The sequence below is a fragment of the Typopeltis vanoorti genome, chromosome 6, assembly GCF_054136105.1.
Source record: "Typopeltis vanoorti isolate ZY-2024b chromosome 6, IOZ_Tvanoo_1.0, whole genome shotgun sequence".
Taxonomy (NCBI): Eukaryota; Metazoa; Arthropoda; class Arachnida; order Uropygi; family Thelyphonidae; genus Typopeltis; species Typopeltis vanoorti.
This window is the reverse complement of record NC_143554.1, coordinates 90,924,571-90,946,750: the sequence shown is the minus strand read 5'-3', so window position 1 is coordinate 90,946,750 and position 22,180 is coordinate 90,924,571. Positions and strand designations below refer to the sequence as shown.

Here is a 22,180-nt window from a genome sequence, read left to right as displayed (position 1 = left end):
ACCTAATTTAGAGAATTCTTTAAGTAAATATGAAGTGTGATTGATCCAATTGTGTAAATATGTTAATGTGGACTGAGCTGTATAATAAGAATTCTTGAATTAAATAGAGTGTGAACAACACATTGGACTAATTTTGTCAATACACTATTCCCCAAAAATTTGAACCTGCATATGACTGAGTAATGAAAAGTTGAGTACCTATCTTAGATAAAGTTCAAGCCATGACCGATTTAAAGTGAAAGATTAAAGTCAGCAGAGAGCAAAAACAATCAGCTTTGTCTTCCGCTTAGAATCTTACAATCTCGCACTCAATAAGTAGTCTGACTGATGCAGTCAAAAAACAAATTTATTAGACTACAGAGCATGAGAAATGAGATATAGTAGAATGTTACAAATGGTGACAGCCAACAATTAAGGCGTTCAACATCTCACGACATTCAAAGCCTATAAGAAATAAGATTAAGACAAAGCAGAAAGTTTACAATATTACACATACTGCATTGTAGAAAGGGGGGGAAAGAGAAGCTGAAATTCATGACATTAACTACTTCAAGCCTCCAAATAAGAAAGCTGGAGTTTTACCTGGGGATGAAAGCTAGACACTAATTTCCTGGTTCATTACTGGTCATAAATTGGTTTCAGTGTTGAGTATTAAGTACTATACTAAGGACTGGTTGCACTTCATTTAAAGAAGTGGCATTATTATCAAAAAAATATATTTAAACAAATAAAATACTTACTATTGCACATGACACCCTGCCTCCAAGCCTTGCTTTCCAACCTTTATAAATCTTTTCTCTTGTTGCACCAGTTGCAAGGAAACCAACGAATAATAAAATTAAACTTAGACCTCCCATTATTCCACCAATAACAATGAACATTATGTGAAGATCACTTAACCTAAAAGAAATACTCCATGTATATTTTGAATAATACAATTTGCATACAATGAACGAAATACTTGAAATTTTAAAGCAGATTCTAAAGAACGTACAAATAATAAAATAATAACAGTATGAAATAGTAGTTTCTGTGACTAACAGGAAGTATAGTATAATTTGGATGAAAAGTTAATGTCTGTTATTGAATGAAACCAGAAATCCTTAAATATACTTTATGAGATATCCAGCTTGATTCTAGATACATATGTAACTTGATTGTGGATAAGTTTTAACTATGTCTCCTCTTCTCTTCATGGATTTAGGTCAGGTGACCTGTTTCAGTTTTGGCTTAGTGTTTCATTAGTTTGCTTCTCTCTTCTTTCGTTCTAGTGTTCTTTCCATTTAGTTCTGTATTCTTCTACTGTGTCCATTACTGATGTTTGGTTTAGTTCTTTCAATATGTTTTTATTTAGTTTTTCATCTAGTCTTATATTACCTGTTGTCATTCTCACATATCTCATTTCTACTGCATTTTCATCTCTAGTGATTATCTACCCCTCCTCTTATTGTTCATGCTTCACTGCCATATAGCTATAAAACATCACATTTTGATCAAATAAAAAAGTTTTGATAAGATATCAAACACTTCTTAATCTGCTTTTTCTGGTGACTATTGCTTATCTTAATGTTTTTATTATTATTTTTTTCTTGACCTCCATGAAGTCACATGACTCCACTGTTTGCACTTTCACCAACCTCTCAGACAATGAATGCATTTCATGCTCCTACTACTCTCCATGAAAAAACATATTTCTCACCCTTTTATTCACTACTTCCTTTTGTATCTTCCAAGGATGGCTCCTTGTCCTTGGTCCTTTTCTTTGTTCTATCATATGAAAAATATTCTCAGTGGCAATACAATAATAACACTTCAACAGCTTAAATGTTTCAATCATATCCTCTCCCCTTTGTATTCTATCTACCAAACTCTGAAGTCTGCATGCCCTCAGTCTATCCTCATAATAAACATTGTACAGTCCTGGTGGCTCCAAGACAGAAGTAGCAAATTACAAACCAATTAATAATCAAGTGAAGAAACTAGTTGCAGGCTAGGTTCTTTACTTGGAGAGTAGTATATGAGTGCCCCAACAGTGAATAGGTTTAAGGAGATGTATGATAGGTACTGTGTTAATGGATGGAGTGAGTCTCCTGTGATAAGTCTTTTGACTCCATGAAGTATCCATATAAATAATAATAATTATTATTTTTGTTATCCATCTCTGCACCCCCCTCCAAGATTACTTCACCCTCTTCAAATCCTAGTGACCATAATCTGAGCACAGAAATCCAGATGTGGTCTGATCAAAGCTTTATACAACGGGACCACTACACTTTTATCTCTCATGGTCATTGTCCTCCTCAGCATTGTAGCAATTTTGAGATGTCTTCACAACCTTCACAATATATCCTCAGAATTTCAAATTCCTATCCACAATCACTTCAAGATCCCTTGTTCCTTCCAGTATAACTCCACCCAGTGAGTATGAAACATTCCATCTGTGGATCCCAAATTTTAAAACTTTACATTTAGTTGCATTAAACTGAATCCCAATTCATTTGTCCATCTTATTCAAATCCTCTCCAAGAGCCAAAACAGCAGCACACTCACTAATAATCCTCCCAAGTTTCACATTATCTACAAATACTGAACATCTCCCTGACAAAGACTGAACAGTAATGGTCCCAGTACTGAACCCTGTGGAACTCCACTTATAATCTTCTTACTCCCTAATACTGCTTCCCCCATATACAACTCTTTGATATCTATCAGAAAGCCAATCACCAATCTGATCTGATATCCAAACTCATATGCTGCAATTTAAAAACTAACTTATCATGTGATAGGGTGCCACATGACAAACTAACATGTCATGTGGCACCCTATCAAATCCCTTTGAAAAAAATCTAAAAAATGACAGTGTATGTCTTACCCTCATCTACTGCTCGTTTTCACTTCAGTTCCTGTCACCTCTGTCGTAATAATATCTTCACTTGGATGATATACCCTTGCAAGATGATCACTCAATAGCTAAACAATTTTGTCTTCTGGATGAGTTTTCTATTTTGAAATGTATATAATCTATTTCAGCTGTTGAGCTATTTGGAGAATGCCATGTCCATGATCCTTTAGGTTTTCTCTTGGAGGAATTTCTCTCTGTCAGAGATTTACGTAGTACAAACTGAACTAGCTTTTCAACTTAGAGGTTTCAAGATTAAAAGTTCTACTGTCTAGCCAATGCCTCTTCAAATGGAAGCCTCTTGGCTACTGAGGCACTGAAATCTAACTGAATTATTGCCTTAATTTACTACAGCATCTAATATGTTCTTTTATTATCAATTATTATCCACTATAAGAAATAAAGAGCATTAAAACAGCTAAAATTATCATCTTTAATAATGCTAAAAAAATAAAGCATACCAGTAGAAATGAAATTTGAACACTTCCTCAAACATTCGAAGGGTCAAAGCAATGCCTCGATAAAATGATCCCAAAAATATACCTACACCAGTACAACAGAGGATCGTTGCAATAAGTGTGGCATAAGGAATTCGTGTCATGCATTTCACACATGAGCTGCAACAGGCTGGAAAATATAAAACAGATTAATCAAAACAAGAAAATAATTAAAAGTCCTGTAATTTCAAATATATTAAATATACTTTATATTGGTATTTTTAATTCATTTAGATACCAGACAAATTAAAAATGAAATCTGACTTCTGGATTGAGTCACTTAAATTATGACTGAAGCAATTAAAGCTTCAGTCATAATTTAAGTGAATGAATTATGTCCAACAGGAAGAAAACATCATGATATTTACTGATGTTTAGTTGAATCAGGACCAATTATAGTGGAGAAAACTTTAAATCTTGCTGTAATATAGGTTTGAACAAATCACTTTTCAATCAGTCAATCATTTTATCTCTGTTACATTGTTTATTAAACACAGTTTACATCAAGAATGTTGATGGAGATGGGCACCTGAGTCATTCTTTGTCAGTGACAAAGAATGACTGAGGTGCCCATCTCCAGATATATGTAAATAAAAAGAGAAGTGCATCAGGGGATCAGGAATTTAGAAGGCAGTTCATTTGAGGCTATCTGGTTTGAGAAAGAGGCCCATAGGATAAATATGTAATTTGCCATATAATTTAGGGGGTATAAGGGAGAATGTACATGATATACACTGGCAAATTAGCACAATAAGTGCAGAAGTAATAATTATTATTATAGGGGATTTCAACAATGGGGACATAAACTGGGAGAAGGAATGGTCACAGGGAGGAAAGAAAATGGAGTTTATATAGCTTCTGAGAGATAATTACCTGAGGCAGCATGTAATGGAGGGAACACAAGGTTTGAGAGTATAATCTGATCATAGCATCAGAGAGCTTAATACCCAATCTAGCTACACTGCCTCCACTTGGGAAAAGCAATCATGAAGTCCCGATCTGGAAGATTGCCAGACATGAGAATTTTTTGTTAAGAAATAAACATCTGCAATTACAAAGCATGTTATTATGACAAGCTTATGAGTCAGCTTTCAGCAGAGCCATGGCATAAGAATTTCAAGGGAAGAGAGGGTGGTGGATGGGAGGTAGTCAAGTAGTGTTTGAAGAAAGCAGTATCAGAATGTATACCTTAAGTCAGAGAAGGATGAATGAATATCCTCATTAAGCAACAGTTGAAGACAAAGAAAAAGTTGATTGGCACAAGGAAGAAGGGTAATCTGCATGGTAAGAAAGGCCAAAGATAATTATGAGAGAAAGATAAAAGATAGTTGATGAGGCCAAAAGAAATCCTAAAGAGTTCTTTCACTTTATGGCAAGTAAAAGGAGGAATGACTGTGGAAGAATAACTTAAAAATGCTGATAGTGGGGAGATAACAGAAGCAAACCAAATAGTTCAATATACTAAGTGAGCATTTTGCAAGGGTGTGTGCTATCTAGGTGGTGATGTTGCAATGCCAGATGTGGCATTGACAGATGGGAGAATAGAGGTTGGAGAAATGGAGGTACTTAAAATATTGCAGAACTTCCATGCAAACACATCCATTGGATGAGATGGCATATCAGCTGTGTATTATGAGAATGTGTAAGAGGAATTATCAGCTCCTCTGATCAAGCTTGTTTAATTTAAACCTCAGTAGTGGGAAGGTGACAATGGCGCAGAAAAAGGGCACAATAGTTCTACTGCATAAAGGGGGAGGGGGGGGCTCCAAGACAGAAGTAGCAAATTATAGATCTACCTATAAAACATGGTTTTGAAGGGTAGATCTTGCCTTAACAATTTGCTTACTTTTCATAATAAAGTGACAATGGAGTTGGAAATGGCTGCTCGGTAATATTGCTGGGCTATGCAAAAGCATTTGACAAGATTTCACATAGAATGATGAATAATGGATAATGGATGATGAATAATGGATCTTCCAACAATGAGTTTTCTGACTATTTCTTATTAAGAATACTACTAGTGTATATGAGGGTGGTCTGAAAGTTCTCAGCCTAACAATGAAAAAACAAATTTATAATTTCAAAATTATTTTTATTTTTCAACTTAATCTCCCTTAAGACTAATACATTTATTCCAGCGATTCTCCAGTGCCATTATCCCGTCCCTGTAGTGGTTCTCAGTAAGATCTGCAAAATACCCCCTCGACAGCTGCAATCACCTCTTGATTCAAAGAAAAATGCTGACCAGCAAGGAAGAGATAGAAGTCAGAGGGAGCCAAATCTGGGGAATAGGGTGGATGTTCCAACAATTCATAGTGCAGATCCCTTAATTTTCCCATTGCCAAAAAGGTGGCAATGGGAAAATGCAAACCGGGTCTTTCATCACAAATTTTTCGTCTAGTGTGGTTAAAAGATTGGAATAATATTCCCCAGTTATTGTTTTACCCTTTTCAATATAATTAATAAACAAAATGACTTTAGCATTCCAAAACATCGATGCCATGACTTTTCTTGCTGATGGAACCAACTTTGTCTTCTTTGGGCTGAATAACTTCTATCCACTGTTTTGACTGCTGTTTGGATTCCGGTGTGTAGGACGGATGAGACATGGTGAATCTAAGTCTCATCCATAGTAATAAATTGATGCACAAAATCAGTTTTATTCTTGTTAAAACACTCCAAGCACTGTTCAGAGATTTTCATGCGAGTGCATTTTTGATCTGCTGTGAGCAAGCGTGGCACCCATTTTGCGCAAAGCTTTTTCATATGCAATTCTTCATGCAAAATATATCCTGCACATTCTTTTGAAATGCTTATAGTCTCAGCAATTTCACACACTTTGACTTGCCAGTCATCCAATACCATATTGTGTACTTGATCAATGATTTCTGGTGTTGTTACACTTTTTGGACATCCTTCACATGGATCATCTTCAAGGTTGGTACAGCCACGTTTAAACTCGGCAGCCCATTTCTTAATTGTTGAAAACGAAGGAAAAGAGTGCCCATAAACTTTTATGAACTTTGAATCAATTTCTTTTGGCATTAAACCTTCTTTTTACAAAGAATTTTATAACCGCACAATACTTAATTTTATTAATTTCAAGGGATACTGAAGCTCTTTTGCTTCAGACAGCTGTATAAAACAAACTACTTAATAGAATGACTTGCAATTTCACATAGATACTTATGACAGATGTACCAACTTAAAAAAAAAAAACCTTGCAGATAGTGTTGCCAAAATGCTACTATGATTGTGCCTAATAATGCAGCTCATGCTGCATCGGCTGTCGTGCAGAATAATCAGAGCCGCGTTCAGGGCTTAGGCAGAGGGTCCTGTTCGAGAAGTATATTACAGTCTCCATCAAAAGTCAGTGACTCAAAACATCATGGGGTAGCTGTGATATTGAAGACAGCTCAGGCAAGAAGCCTTCTTGGTTATAATCCCATTAATGATAGCATACTCTCCATTAGACTTAAGGCTCAGCCTACCAATGTATCAATTGTGGTAGTTTATGCACCCCTCACGGATAAGCCTGAAGAAGAGACTGAAGAATTCTATGAAAACTTACAAACTGTTTTGGACTGCCTACCAAGGAGAGATATACTGTACATCTTAAGAGACTTAAATGCAAAAGAGGGAAAGAGTATGAGAGTCAGGCCGGAGTGTGGCATGTTTGGTCTGGGTGAACATAACACCCATGGTGAAAGACTGTTGGAATTTGCCAGTGCTAACAGATTAGTTATTACCAATACCTGCTTCCAGAAACATCCACGACGGACCTATACTTGGACATCTAACATTGATAGATCAAGGCACCAGATTGATTACATCCTGGCTCTCCAGCGGTGGAAGACAAGCATCTCTGATGTGCATACTTGTCCTGGAGCAGATTGTGGTACAGACCATCAGCTGGTAAGAGCCAAAGTAAGACTAAGACTCCGAAAACTTCCAGGTCAAGCACATTCCATTAGATTGGATGTTAGAGTAATTCCTAGTGGACTCACAGAAGAAACATCAACTCGGCTGGATGATTTTTTGGAGACCAATGAGGAAATCTCACCAGAAATGCTTTGGGAAGGAGTGAAGATGATAATACAGGATACAGCGACGACATATCTCGGCCCAATAAGAAAACCAAGAGACCCATAGATATCAGATTCAACATGGGAACTAATCAAAAGAAGGCGGTTGGAAAAACAAAGAGACACAGGAACCGAAGAATACAAGAGATTACATAGAGAAATCAGAAGAGCCATCAAGCAGGACAAGGAAAAGTTCTATACTAATAAATGTGAAGAAATAGAGTTCCAGATGAGAAGGCATAATTATAAAAGGATGTTTTATTTAGTTTGTGACTTAAAGCACAAGTTTAAGCCTAAATCGAATGTCATCAAAGACAGGAATGGATCATTACTAACAAAAGAGTTGGAAATCAAAAACAGATGGAAAGAATACTGTGAGGAACTGTACAGCAGAGTGGATAAAGAAAATGTGGAGCCCTCTTACCAGGAAAATTTTGATTTGGAACCTCCTCCACTTAGGCATGAAGTTGAAAGAGCAGTTAAGCAGCTCAACAGCAATAAGGCCCCAGGTGCAGATGAAATCCCAGCAGAGGATGGAGGGATAAGAGTGTTTCATAGATTGATTACAAGGATATGGGAGACAGGATCATGGCCTAGAGATTGGAAGAAGTCAGTTTCCATACCACTACACAAGAAAGGTGATAAGAAGGCATGCAAGAATTATAGAACTATTAGTTTGATATCTCATGCAAGCAAAATTTTATTAAAGATCATGCTAAATAGGATTGAGGCCCGAGGAACAAGCAGGTTTTAGGAAAGGTAGGGACACCAGAGATCAGATCCTTTGCTTTAGACAGATCATAGAAAAATATAAAGAATTCAGACTCCCTCTGGTAATGTGTTTCTTAGACTACTCTAAAGCTTTTGACTGTGTTCAGCATGTGAAACTGTGGGAAGTAATGAAAAGAATGGGTTTTTCCTCAACAAACTATCAGGTTGATAGCCAACTTGTATAAGGAGCAAGAAGCCACAGTAAGAACAGGTGTTGGATTGATTGACTGGCTTCAAGTTGGAAAAGGAGTTAGACAAGGATGTTTACTTTCTCCTCACTTGTTTAGTATATATGCAGAGGACATCATGCATGAAGCATTGGATGAGCTCAGGACAGGAGTTACGATAGGAGGTAGATTGATCAGTAATCTGAGGTATGCTGATGATACAGTACTCCTTTGTAATGACATGGAAGAAAACTAGGACCAATTCTTGACAAAGTTAAGAAGTTCAGTAATAACAGAGGACTTCAACTCAATTCTAGCAAGACAAAGATCATGGTTCTCAAAGGAAAAACAAACAGAGAAGCTCTTGAAAAACAAGTGTATCTTAATGGAGAAAGAATTGAGGAAGTCAGCAAGTTTGAGTACCTGGGATCCATTATTAATGTGAAGAATTGCTGTTCAGAAGATGTCAGAAAAAGGTTAGGAATGGCTAAAACAACAGTCAGAGACCTGTCTAAAATCTGGAAGGATGGATCTATCTCCATTGGAACAAAGTTGAGGATTTTAGATACAGTTGTTTCTAAAATCCTCACAATGCAGTTGTTTCTCCAACAGCGACTTATGGATGCAAGACTTGGAACCTAAAGAAGTCAGATAAGAAACGGATATCTGCTTTTGAGATGTGGTGTTACAGAAGGCTGTTGAGGATATCATATACTGAAAGGCGTACAAATGAATGGGTGTTAGAAAAGATTAGTAGAACTTTAAGGCTCCTTAAGGATATTAAGAGAAGAAAGTTAAAATATTTTGGACACATAGAAAGGATGGAAGGAGGACTTCTCAGAACAATAATAGAAGGTAAAGTTCCTGGAAAAAGAGGCAGGGGTAGACCATCAATGAGATGGATGGATGGCATGTGTGGAGTGACTGATCTTCAGAGAGTTGAGGCTGCCAGAAAAGCAAACAACAGGACTACATGGCGAGGCCTGGTGTGGAACATCATCGGGCATCAGAGTGACCATATGGCATCTGTAGAAACCCAGTGAACATAGAGAGATAGTGTTGCCATCTATGGTCAAGGGCGAGAACTTTTCAGACCACCCTCGTATGTTGACCTGGTTGGAAGCGTGATTAGTGTATCCATTCTGCAACCAACAGGCTGCAAGTTTGAATCCCACCATGAGCATGGATTTTTGTGATTGTCTTTAGGTGGGAGATGAATTTCATCATTCACTGGGAGCCAACTGCCTTGCTTATAGGAGTCCTGAAGTCACCTGAAAAAAATTCCATGTTTTGTCTGTAGAGATGACTTTCTGGATTGTGTAAAAAAATATATATAAAACAGTAAATTCTCTAGGCAATGCACAATTAATATTTTGTTTGGTGTCACATACTAATAGTCAAGTATGCTATTACATTAATAATCATAATTATTATTGTTATCAAGGCTTCAGAAATACAACTGAAATCTACTAGCCAGAAAAAAAAAAAGTTTACTTTGCAAAGCTATCACTCTACTTTATATCAATATTGTCGTAGGTGATGTTTAACAAAAAATGTTATGTTGACAATACAAAGTAATTCTCAATATGTCTTTCATATAATTATACAAAAATAAGCTTTCCTTTTAAGGTAAGTTTAAAATGTATGCTACAATACAGCTTATCACAATTCAGTTTGTGTTTTATTTATTTATTGTTCATAATGAAGGATGAATTTATATAACTTATCCATAAATAATAATTTAACACAGAAGACAAATAATAAAATGTATGAAAACAAGAAAGTAAGTAGCACATGATGTGGAGCTAGACTCACTTTTCACAATGTATTAATGCAACACTTAGCTTGCAAAGACAAGTCTTTGACTTGTCTTTGCAAGATAACTGTGTTTGCTAAATAGCAATATTATAAAAGAAACTGCATTATACACTTTTAACACATTTGATTATACTAAGCTAATTCATATTGAGCTGCAAAAATATGCTTAAGACAATGCTATGTTACAGTTGCTTACAGGTAAAAGGTGTTGGAAGAATAAGATGTATAGATCTACTACAGTATTTAAATAGATTGTGCCAATTTTCATTTTTGTGTTTATAATAACCAACACATTTTGTTGAAAGAAGTACAATTATTATTATTTTTAAATAATAGATTGGTTACTACATATGTTGTGCATATGCATATATGTGTAAGTTTAATATTGAACTAAACGAATGCACTGATTTGATTAAAAATTTATTTATTGGAAATGATAACTGCACTTTAATTTAAATGCATATATGATATGAAAAAATGTACATATTTTCTCACACAGTTCAAGTGTATGAGATTTACTGTTTTCAAGTAAAGCAGCTTAACTATTATAAGAAATGGCAACTCATTTTTATCACATAGAGGAATGAGCATGCTTGAAGTAAAAATAATCCTATATACTTCTGTGAGAGTAATGAGAAGATTTTTTGAACTTGAAAGCAGATAATTATGAAGTCTTTCATATAGAAAGAAAAGCATTTTAAAAATTAAGAATTATGTTACAATAATGATGACAGAACAATTGTTTTTTTTTTGGGGGGGGGCAGATTATTATCATCATCAACAGATCCCTATGGAGTCAAGAGACTCCATAGGAAGGTCTTATTCTCACATGCACAGCTCATCATACCTAGATTTAAATGCATTCACTGTCCCTCTGCTTACCCCCCCCCCTCTCAGGCAATGCATTTCAATCATCCACCTCTCTCCTTGGACAAAATCTACTCCTCACCCCCACCTTATACAGCTTCCAGGGTTGGACTGTCAGTATACCCATCTCCAGATATTCAATGAAAAATGTCATCTACGTTAATCTGGTAATTATCCCTTACTAACTTATACATCTCGATCATATCTTTCCACTTCCTTCTATCCACTGGCTTTGTAATTTCCATTCCATGAATCTGTCCTCATATTCCACATTCCAGATACCAAAAACCAAATTAGTCAACAATCTCTGAACCCTCTCCAACATTTCATCACCCTTTTAAAAACCAGGTGACCAAATCTGTCCACAGTAATCCATATGTGGCCTGATTAAAGCCTTGTACAATGGAATCAAAACATCCTAACTTCTACACATCGGTGTTCTCTGCATCATTCCCATAACCCACTGTGTTGTCCTCACAATTTCAGCAAAATGTCCATAAAATTCAAGTCCTATCTATAATCACCCCTAAATTTTTCACCTCCTCTAAAATATCCCCACCAACACTATACTCTGTATCCCATCTTTGCTTCCCAAAAACCTTACATTTTGCAAAATTAAACTGATATACCCACACACACACTCACCCATTCAGACAGTCTATTTAGGTACACTCATAAAGCTATACCATCTGCTCTACTTCTCATAACTCTTCCCAATTTTGCATCATCACTACAAACAACTGTATATCACCATTTAAGCCCTTTTCAATGTCATTTACATACAAATTAAACAACAGCCCCAAAACAGACTCCTGGGGTATGTCACCAGTGACTTTCCTCTTGTGGAATATCACTCCCCCATACCCAACCTGCTGATACCTAACAGACAGCCAATCTCCAATCCAATGCATTAATCTACTATTCAACTCTGTTTGTTCCAATTTAACTACTGGTTTGTCGTGTGGCAATCTATCAGAAGCCTTTGCAAAATCTAAATATACTGTGGTATATATCCCCTTGTCCAATGTATTCGTCACCTTATTATAAGTAAGCAGATTGCTAAAACATGATCTTCCTTTAGCAAATCATTGCTGTCCATTAAAGAGAATTCTAACTGTTGTCCACCCAGTTCTGAGTCCTTGTCCTCACTAGCTTCCCCAACACCTTGTCCACAAATCCAGACAATCAGATTGGCCTATAATTTGAAGCCTTAGTATTATCACCCTCTTTATGAAGCAGAAAAATTTTGCCATCTTTCCACTCCTTTGGGATCTGGGCTAATTTAAGACTTATGTTAAAAATGTATGTTAAAGCTGTTGTTAGCTCCATGGAATATTCCCTCAAGCTCCATGGCCTTGCTGACATCAAGTTTACTCAATTCCCCATATACCTCCTGCTCACTCTCTCATGTTACAATCACAAGAATGGAATACTTTAATGAACTGCTCATTAAACACCTCTACTATATCCTCCTTAGTGTTTATCATTCTCCCATTATCACTGACCAACATCATCTTCCCATAATCATTCTTCCTTCTACTGGCCACATATTTAAAAAACTCCCTAGGATTTCTTTTAGCATCATTTGCTAACTGCTGCTCATAATGCACCTTTATTACCCTTACTAAGTGACCTTCCCAGCTTGCTCTTTGTACTCCTCATGTAAATGATTATCTCCACTCATCTTGTGCTGCCTCCACAATACCTTTCTCTACCAGATTACATGCTTCACCTTTTCAGTCATCCATTTTGCATCTACCTTATTTAATCTCCTGACCTTTGGAATACACTCAGTCACTGCCTCTGCCAGATACTTTTTGAGTGGACCGGCACTGATTTCCTTCTCATGCAGTTCCTCATTCCATGATGATATCACTGCAAGCCACCTCCTGAGTTTATCTTAATCACCCACCCAATAGTTCCATATATAACCCTTTCTCACAAAAGTCCTCATGTGGGTGGTCACCACTCAAGTGATAGCTTAATGGTCATCACTTTCACCAACTAGAGGATGATGTAACACTTCGTTTAATCATAACAATAAAGATAATTATAACCCTCGATCCATGTGTGGCCTCTGTTACATACTGCTTAAGTCAGTTGTCCCTTAAAAACTCAAGAAATTCATTCTCTTTGGTTTCTGATGCTGTCTCTTCATTCCATTCCATTCCATATTACCATAATTGAAATCATCCATAATGATTACCCTTTTCTTATTAGCCAGAACAATTTGCCTTCCACATTACCAGATCTATAACACCACTGTACTAAACATTTCACCCTGTCCACCTCCACTTCATCCCATGCTGCTTCAAAAACACTGTCAATATTTGCTCCTTGGATCTACACCCTAGATGGGCACATCTCCTCTGCTATCACCAATAACACTTCTCCTCCCTTTTTGCTTTGTCTGTCTAAAAAGCCTGAAATGTGGAAAGGCAGTAGGAGTAGATGATATTCGACCAGAAATGCTCAAGTATGGAGGTATAAAAGTCTTACAGTGGTTACACTGCATAGTTCAGAGGGTCTGGAAAGAGGGACGAACTCCAGATGATTGGAGTAGAGTACTCATAGTACCCATATATAAAAAGGGAAATAAAACTGAATGTGAGAATTACAGAGATATTTCTCTACTGAGTATTCCTGGTAAGATTTATACAAGTATACTTGAGAAACAGTTGAGAAGGATTGTGGAAGAAAAGCTTGGTGAAGAACAAGCTGGATTCAGACCAAATAGAGACTGTCAGATTTTGATATCAGATTTTCACTTTACGACAAATAGTTGAGAAATCATGGGAATATAACAAAGATCTGTATTTAAGTTTTGTAAACCTACAAAAGGCATATGACAAGGTGCAAAGAGGAAAGCTGTTCAAAACACTACAGTTATGTAGTGTCAGTGGGACATTATATCAAGCAATACTTAGTATTTATTTAGGTTGTATGTCAGCAGTTAGAATTGAAGGAATTACAGAAAGGTTGTTTAATGTTAAATCTGGTGTCAGACAAGGATGCACATTATCCGCCTCTGTTATTCATGATCTATATGGATCACATTATGAAGGAAAGTGGTATTAAACCTGATATCAAAATTGGTGATGTTAGTGTCAGCTCTTTGCTTTATGCAGATGAATTTTTACTTCTAAAAAAATCCGCTACAAGTCTGCAAGATTCCCTGACTAAATTGAATAACTGCTGTAATAGATATGATATGAAGGTGAGTAACAACAAGACCAATACAATGAAAATAGGCAGAAGCATTGAAAATATCAACTGCATTATGAATAGAGAACCCCTATAGAACAAGTAAAACATTTCAGCTACTTAGGATGTTTTTAGTGAAGATGGTAAATTAAATATGGAAATAGACACCGGAATCAACAAAGCTGGTATGGTAGGAAGTCAATTGAATAAATTTATATGGAATAAGAGAGAAATTAGTCACAACATTAAATTAGCTGTATACAAGACAGTGTTCAAACCAATTTTAACTGATGGATCTGAGAGCTGGGTCAGAAGTAAAACACTTGACTACAGACCACAGATATGAGAGTCCTGAGAAAGATTAGGAATATGAACAGATGGCATCAATGGCATAGGAAAGAACTTGACATTGTTAGCATTCAGGAATGCGTTAGCAGAGCTAATCTCAGGTGATATGGTCACTTAAACAGAATGGGAAAGGAAAGATTAGCAAAACAAGTGTTCTCTGCCAGGTTGGCAAGAAAACGACCCAGAGGAAGACCAAGACATAGGTGGATTGATACAATATAAAGTGACTTACAAGACAGAAATATAAGATCTGATAATGTTGGAGTAACAGACTGATTTGGAGGAAAATTGTAGGATAGGAAGTTAGTAATGATGTAAATTTTTCATGTAGTACTATCATATCCTGTACACCCCTTGAGGGTACATGACAGGAATTTGATGATGATGATGAAATTCTGTCATCTCAAAGAATGAGATATTACTATGAAAAAATTTCAACAAAGCGAACTGACAGTCTCACACCTGTTATGAAGGCACCAGCACTATGGCTGGGAGAGTAGTAACTCTTACCAATATGGATAGGATATCAAATTGGATCCTCCAAAAATAGGAACCTAGGAGTCACCTTCATCCCACTAATCTGTTTAGAGTCTTACTAAAAAGCACCAAATCTACTGCATCCATTGATAAAACATCCATCAAAACATTTTATGAAGTCAAATGCCAGTGTCATATTGTACTTTTTGGTCAGATTTTCTCATTCAAGAGAGAAGAAGGGTACACACACTTTTTCAATAACAATCACATCTACAAACGTTTGCAAACCTACAGCACATTAGCACTGCGGATTTTTTAAGAATCAGGAAATCCAGGAATCCAGCTCCAGAGATCAAATATAGTACTTTGTGAGGCCACTTGGGAAAGGAGTGTCCTGGGTTCGATTCTTGTCTTCGATGTGAGGAGCTTAAGGATATTTCTCAGACATAGCCAAGTTAGCCAGTCTTGGACGTGGACTGCAGAGTTTTTCCTCTGTAACAGGCCACCAGGCCTAATACCTGAAGAGAAGAAGTAGTAGTAATGAGGCCATTTTAAGCCTTCAATAAGCAGGATGGTGATCCAAACTGTATGAAAGGAATTTTAAATATCATTTACTGCCTAGAAATGGAAGAAAGCAAATCCAAATTGCACATATGATTACAAAACTGATATGGTTATCTCATATTCAGTTATTATGCCATATCACTGCAAAGAAATGAATGTGCACATATGGCATGATAACAATCAAAGTTAACTATATCAGAATTGTAATTACATGCAATTTATGAAATACCATGAGTTTGGGTTCATGAGACAATATATCAGTACAATGCAGCTGTACAAGAAAAATGTGTGCAATGCTGGCTATGAGACAACACTCAGCAAGAACTACAAATAGTTATAACTTCAGATATGCAGAAAGAAAGCTGATATCAAATTATCATCATCAAATTCCTGACATGTACCCTCAAGGGGTGTACAGGATATGAGAGTACTACATGAAAAATTTACATCATTATTAACTTCCTATCTACAATTTTCCTCTAAATTAGTCTGTTACTTGTCAAGACTCCAACATTATCAGATCTTATATTTCTATCGTCTAGGGTACTTTGTACCGTATCAATCCACCTATATCTTGGTCTTCTTCTGAGTCTTCTTCCTGCCAACCTGGCAGAGAACACTTGTTTTGCTAATCTTTCCTCGCCCCCATTCTCTTCAAGTGACCATACAACCTGAGATTAGCTCTGCTAATGCATTCCTGGATGCTGACAATGTCAAATTCTTTTATAATATCCTCATTTTTAATATGATATTGCCATTGATGCCATCTGTTCACGCCTCTAATCTTTCTCAGGACTCTCATATCTGCTGTCTCTAGTCTTTGGTCAAGTGTTTTACTTCTGACACAGCTCTCAGATCCATAAGTTAAAACTGGTTTGAACACTTGTATACAGCTAATTTAGTGGTCCAACTAATTTCTCTCTTATTCCATATGAATTTATTCAATTGCCGTCCTACCATACCAGCTTTGTTGATTCTGTTGTCTATTTCCATATTTAATTTACCATCTTCACTAAAAATCGTGCCTAAGTAGCTGAAATGTTTTACTTGTTCCACAGGTTCCTCGTTCAAAACACAGTTGACATTTTCAATGATTCTGCCTATTTTCATTGTCTTTGTCTTTTTATTGCTGACCTTCATACCATATCTATTACAACAGTTATTCAATTTAGTCAGGGAATCTTGCAAACTTGTAGCGGATTTATTTAGAAGTATAACATCATCTGCATAAAGCAAAGAGCTGACGTTAACATCTCCAATTCTGATATCATGTTTAATACCACTTTCCTTCATAATGTGATCCATATAAATAATGAATAACAGAGGGGATAATGTACATCCTTGTCTCACACCAGATTTAACATTAAACCATCTTCCTGTACTTCCTTCAATTCTAACTGCTGACTTGCAACTCAAATAAAGACTAAGTATTACTTGATATAATGCCCCATGGACACCATATAACTGTAGCGTATTGAATAGCTTCTCTCTTGGTACCTTGTCATATGCCTTTTCCAGATCGACAAAACTTAAATACAGATCTTTGTTCAATTGTATACAATTCACTTTAAAAAAACTTGGTATATACTATAAATAATACATATGCTATATTATTTATAGAATTATAGTTTTCCAGAACTTTACAGGTGGATAATAAATAAACTTCTCCTTCCTCTTAGTATTAGGTTCAGTGGCATGTTATAAAATACTTGTCTTCATATAAATCTAGTTAAATGTTTGCAGAACTATCTGCAGAGTCTGATATGTTGTATTTTGCAGGATTGTAAAATCCCTACCACTTCCATATGAGTAACTTTAGTTGAAAGACCTCAAAGGTTCTCTATATCCTATATAGGATTTGAACCCAGATCTTTAAAAGACAAAGGGACCATCATTACAATGTGAGTTGCAAAGGCTCTTATAAAATAGAAATGAATATTTCAAGCAAAAATAACAATGAAATTACTCAGGGAAGGGTAGAGACATAGTTAGATTGATCTGTTGGATTCTATGAAAGAGAATACACCAAAACAAGACTAATAACGCCGAACTGCTAGAATTTAGGAAAAAACTACTAATATCTTGATTATAGTGGGCTACTCAGTATCCTAACATCCCTTGAGAAAATATCCCAGGAAATGACAGTGCTTAGTATTATTCAGTACTTTATCTTACTCATTTATATTACGACACACTGTAAAACTATCTGCCAACTTATTTTGCTTTACGGCAAATTACAAATATTCTTTCCAAGTCTCATATCCTTTAAATATACTTCCTGTACTATCACAGTCCCTCCCTTATCCTTTTCTTTTAAATCAATAGCTACAGGATGTTGAGCTTTGTTTAGCAATTTCCTCTTTCTATAAATGTATGAAAGGAATATTTAAACTAACTAAAGGCTTCAAGCTTAAAAAGCACAGAGTTTTTTTTGTTTTTTTTTTAATCAAAATCAGAATTGTATGTGAAGCTCAAAATGAAAGCTGACAAAATAACAGAATTAGCATATTATACAGTTATGTCTAGAAGCATTTTACACTTAAACAGGACACATGTCAGGTTTATAAAAGTGTATCTAAAATTATTTACATAATGCTTAAATAAAATTTTCCAACTGAAAATTCAGTTAGTAATTATAAATACTGAAGTATACTGAACTTACATTTCTTTTTTTCCATATGTTTATAACTATAAAAGGAAAAAACAGGTGGTGGATATATTAATGATGGTAAAGTTGAACACATTGTTGAAGAAATTCGGGTCAATATTAACACAAATAGCCAGGAAACATTCCATCTGAAACAACATGATAACTGATTTACAAAGCAGATGATTACATTTCAAGTTATTCCGAGCACTTGTAAGTCTTCTTCAATCACATTAGGCTTTCTCTATAATACTGTAATCACAGAGGAAATGGAAACTTATACCTGCATTCTTCGCTTCAGATAGATTAAAAAAGTCTGATGAACAGACAAGGAAAATGAAATATTCTTTGCATATTTAGAACATAATTTATAGTATATAAATGTATTAAAGTGATAACAAGGGTATAATTACATGAGTATATTGATATGTACATGTAATGAGTGCTATTATGTACCATGTTATGCACAATAATAGCCCATGAAATGCCCACCGAAAGTTTTAAAATTTTAAATAAAAATTTAATTTTTATCTTCTAATAATTAGCACTGAGAATCCTAGTTTAACTCTACAAATTTTTTCTTAATTTATAAAATCAGATTTTTACGCTTTAATTATTAAATTATTTTATTAATAATAATAAATGATAATAATTATTATTATTATAATAATTATTTATGAAATGATTAGCAAAATTAAATTTGAAATGGCAGAATTAACATTTTTATACATTTGTCTAGAATTTTTATATTTTAAACTAATAATAATAATAATAATTATTATTATTTAGGCCGCCAAGGAGTCAAAAGACTCATCGCGAGAGGTCCTTCCTAGGAAACACAAGTCTACCATACCACTCCTTAAACTCATTGACCATTCTCACTCTCACCACTCTATCAAGCAATGCATTCCACAGTTCAACCACCCTCCATGCAAAGAAACCACTCTTCACCTTCTTGCTCACAGTTTCCTTTCCTAACTTCCAGGGACCCCTGTCATCACGCCTTCCCGATGTTCAACAAGCAAAATAACTCCCCAGTGTCAATCCTGTAACTACCTCTCAACAGTTTAAAAGTCTCAATCATATCACCTCGCCTTCTATCCACCAAACTTTGCAGTCCACATTCCCTCAGTCGATCCTCATAACTAACATTGTACAGTCCTGAAACTGTCTTTGTTATCACTGTCTCTGTACCCTTTCCACAGTTAAATTATCCCCTTCAAATCTTGGAGACCAAATATGAGAACAATAGTCTAAGTGTGGTCTGATCAGGGTCTTATACAACGGAATGATAACTCTTATCTCTTCAAGTTAGCATCCTTCTCATTATTGCAGCAATCCTCTGTGTTACCTTCACCACCTTTGCAATATGTCCATTGAATTTCAGATTTCTATCAATCATCAACCCCAGATCTCGTCTCCCCTACTTCCTCCAGTATATCTTCTCCAATAAAGTATGCAGCATCCCATCGATGTGTCCCAAACCTCAAGACCTTACATTTTGCTGCATTAAACTGACATCCCATTCATTTGCTCATCTCTTTAGCTTATTCAAATCTTCTCGCATGACTACCACAGTTAATTTATGAATTTCCCCCTGCAATCCAATGACAAAAAGGTTAAACAATATAGGTCCCAGTACTGAGCCCTGTGGGACCCCACTTGTAACCCCCTGCCTCCTTGAAACTGCCCCCCACCATACACAACTCTCTGATATCTATCAGACAGCCGATCCTGAATCCAGTTGACCAATCTGACATCCAAACCCATGTGCTGCAACTTAAATATCAGCTTATCATGTGGAACCCTGTCAAATGCCTTCACTAAGTCTAAGAAAATTGCAGTATATGCCTTTCCCTCATCTAATGTTCTTGTAACTTTATTATAAAAGGCTAGCATATTGCTAAAACATGAGCACCCTTTCACAAATCCATGTTGACTCTCACAGATAACATTACCCATATCTGCCCAATGTTGTATACGGTCCCTCACTACTTTCTCCAAGATCTTAACTACTGATGACACACAAACTGATCTATAATTAGACACTTCCAGTCTGCTACCGCCCTTATGTAATGGCACTATCTTACCTTTCTTCCATTCCCTGGCACCTTTGCCGAAGCCAGGCTTTCATTGAAAAGCCAGGTTAAAGGCACTGTCAGTTCCCAAGCACATTCTCTCAAAACTCGTGGTGAAATACCATCCAGTCCTACAGCTTTATTGACATCCAGAGTACCCGGTATTTGGAACACGTTCTCCTCTTGCACCCTCTAAACCTCGAACCTGCCCTATCCCTCTAGTATTAAAATTTACTTCTCCAGGATGAAATACACCAATAAAAAAATGCAAATATAATTTCTGTCTCAAATATAATATAATATGGACAATCATAAAATAAAACAAAATATCTTAGTTTCCAAAAGAGCATTCAAAGTCAAGGATTTCAAATTCCTATCTCTGACTAAAAGTTGAAAGATCAAGTACTAGCACGTTAATAATCTGTCTAAAACAGTATTACAACCAAATAAAAAATTAGAATTTTTTTTTGTTTAATGTGAATCCTACCTGCAAAAAGGTTTTAAACCTATCATACATTCAGTACTGTGAGTAGGCTTGGGTTAGATAATCCATTTCCCCTGAGATCAAACATATTTTGACTTCAGGCTTTAAATAAGCAGGGTAGTCGTTGGTCTCAATGACAAAAATTATCATCTACTACTAATTTATATTAAGAATTATATTTTCAATATATAAAGAGAAGTAAATAAAGGCCTAATTAATGTTCCTTTGAAATTCACTGTACATAGAAAATATAGAGCATTATCATCATACCTCTCAGAAGACATCTTAATAGTTCCACTGTCACATAGCTTATTTGTACATTAATGATATAGAAGACCTGAGGTGGAGAGATAGTCAGTTGTTTGCTGATGATACAAAACTGAGGGTGGCAATAGTTGATATCATTCTGGGATGAAAGGACTGCATACTTCGTAACATACCTCCATAGCACAATTGGTAGAAGAACAGTACATTGTACCCCTTAATTGGTTATAAATTAAATTAAAGACTCATATGTAACCTGTTCAATCCTTTACACAAGAGAACTATAACATCCTTATGTTTACATGTCAATTTTCCCTCTATTTTAGCAATGTGCCCTTTTAGGTACTTATCCACAGTCATTCCCAGAACCCTTATCTCCTCTACCTACAATAATATATTCCTACCAACTATCCACTGTATACTCTGCATCTCAATCCTTGAGATGGAGAGTTCGATTCTCAAATTTGAATCCAAATTCAATCATCATAATGAGGGGAATCTTTTGTGTGGGCTTTTTCTCCTGGAAACTCAGGTTTTTCATCCCACGCACAGTCAAATTGGCCATCAGAACATGTACAGTTTACAGACAAAAAGACTGTTGGTGGTGGTGGTGGTGATGGGCAGTAGATGATACTGATAGAAGTTGTGTGTAGCTTTAGAATTAAGTAGTTGGGGAAACAGTGTGATGTGTGGCAGTGTGCCCTCCCTCAATAAGTCTTTGGACTCCTTGGAGGTGTTATGTTTAATAATAATAATAATAGTACCAGATTACAGGAAATTGATGGGGCTATGGATCTGGGGGTGATGGTGGATAGAGATGTGAAATTCAAAATATATATTGCAAGGATTGGTAAAATAGATCAGAGGATTACTTGGATATTGAAGAACACACTGAGCAGTAAACATAGGGATGTAATTTTCCCTCTTTATAAAGCCATGATTCAGCCACATGTCGACTATTGTGCATGACAAGTCTGTGGAATGTTCCCTATGAGGATAGATTGAAAGTG

General features: G+C 35.9%; 1 protein-coding gene across 3 annotated transcripts in view; it reads right to left on the bottom strand.

The window, feature by feature from the left end:
- The window catches only part of LOC150105700 (neuronal membrane glycoprotein M6-b-like), a 126,125-nt gene that overhangs the window by 86,919 nt on the left and 17,026 nt on the right, over positions 1-22,180 (bottom strand). For all 3 annotated transcript variants that reach the window (XR_016548453.1, XM_090394304.1, XM_090394305.1), the window contains exons 2-3: positions 3,361-3,526; positions 741-900 (exon numbers count right to left, since the gene is read on the bottom strand). Coding sequence is in view for 2 of the 3 variants with exons in the window: in XM_090394304.1 (XP_090250430.1) it covers positions 741-900; positions 3,361-3,526 (326 nt within the window). In the remaining variant the exon portion in view is untranslated. The remainder of the gene's footprint in view (positions 1-740; positions 901-3,360; positions 3,527-22,180) is intronic.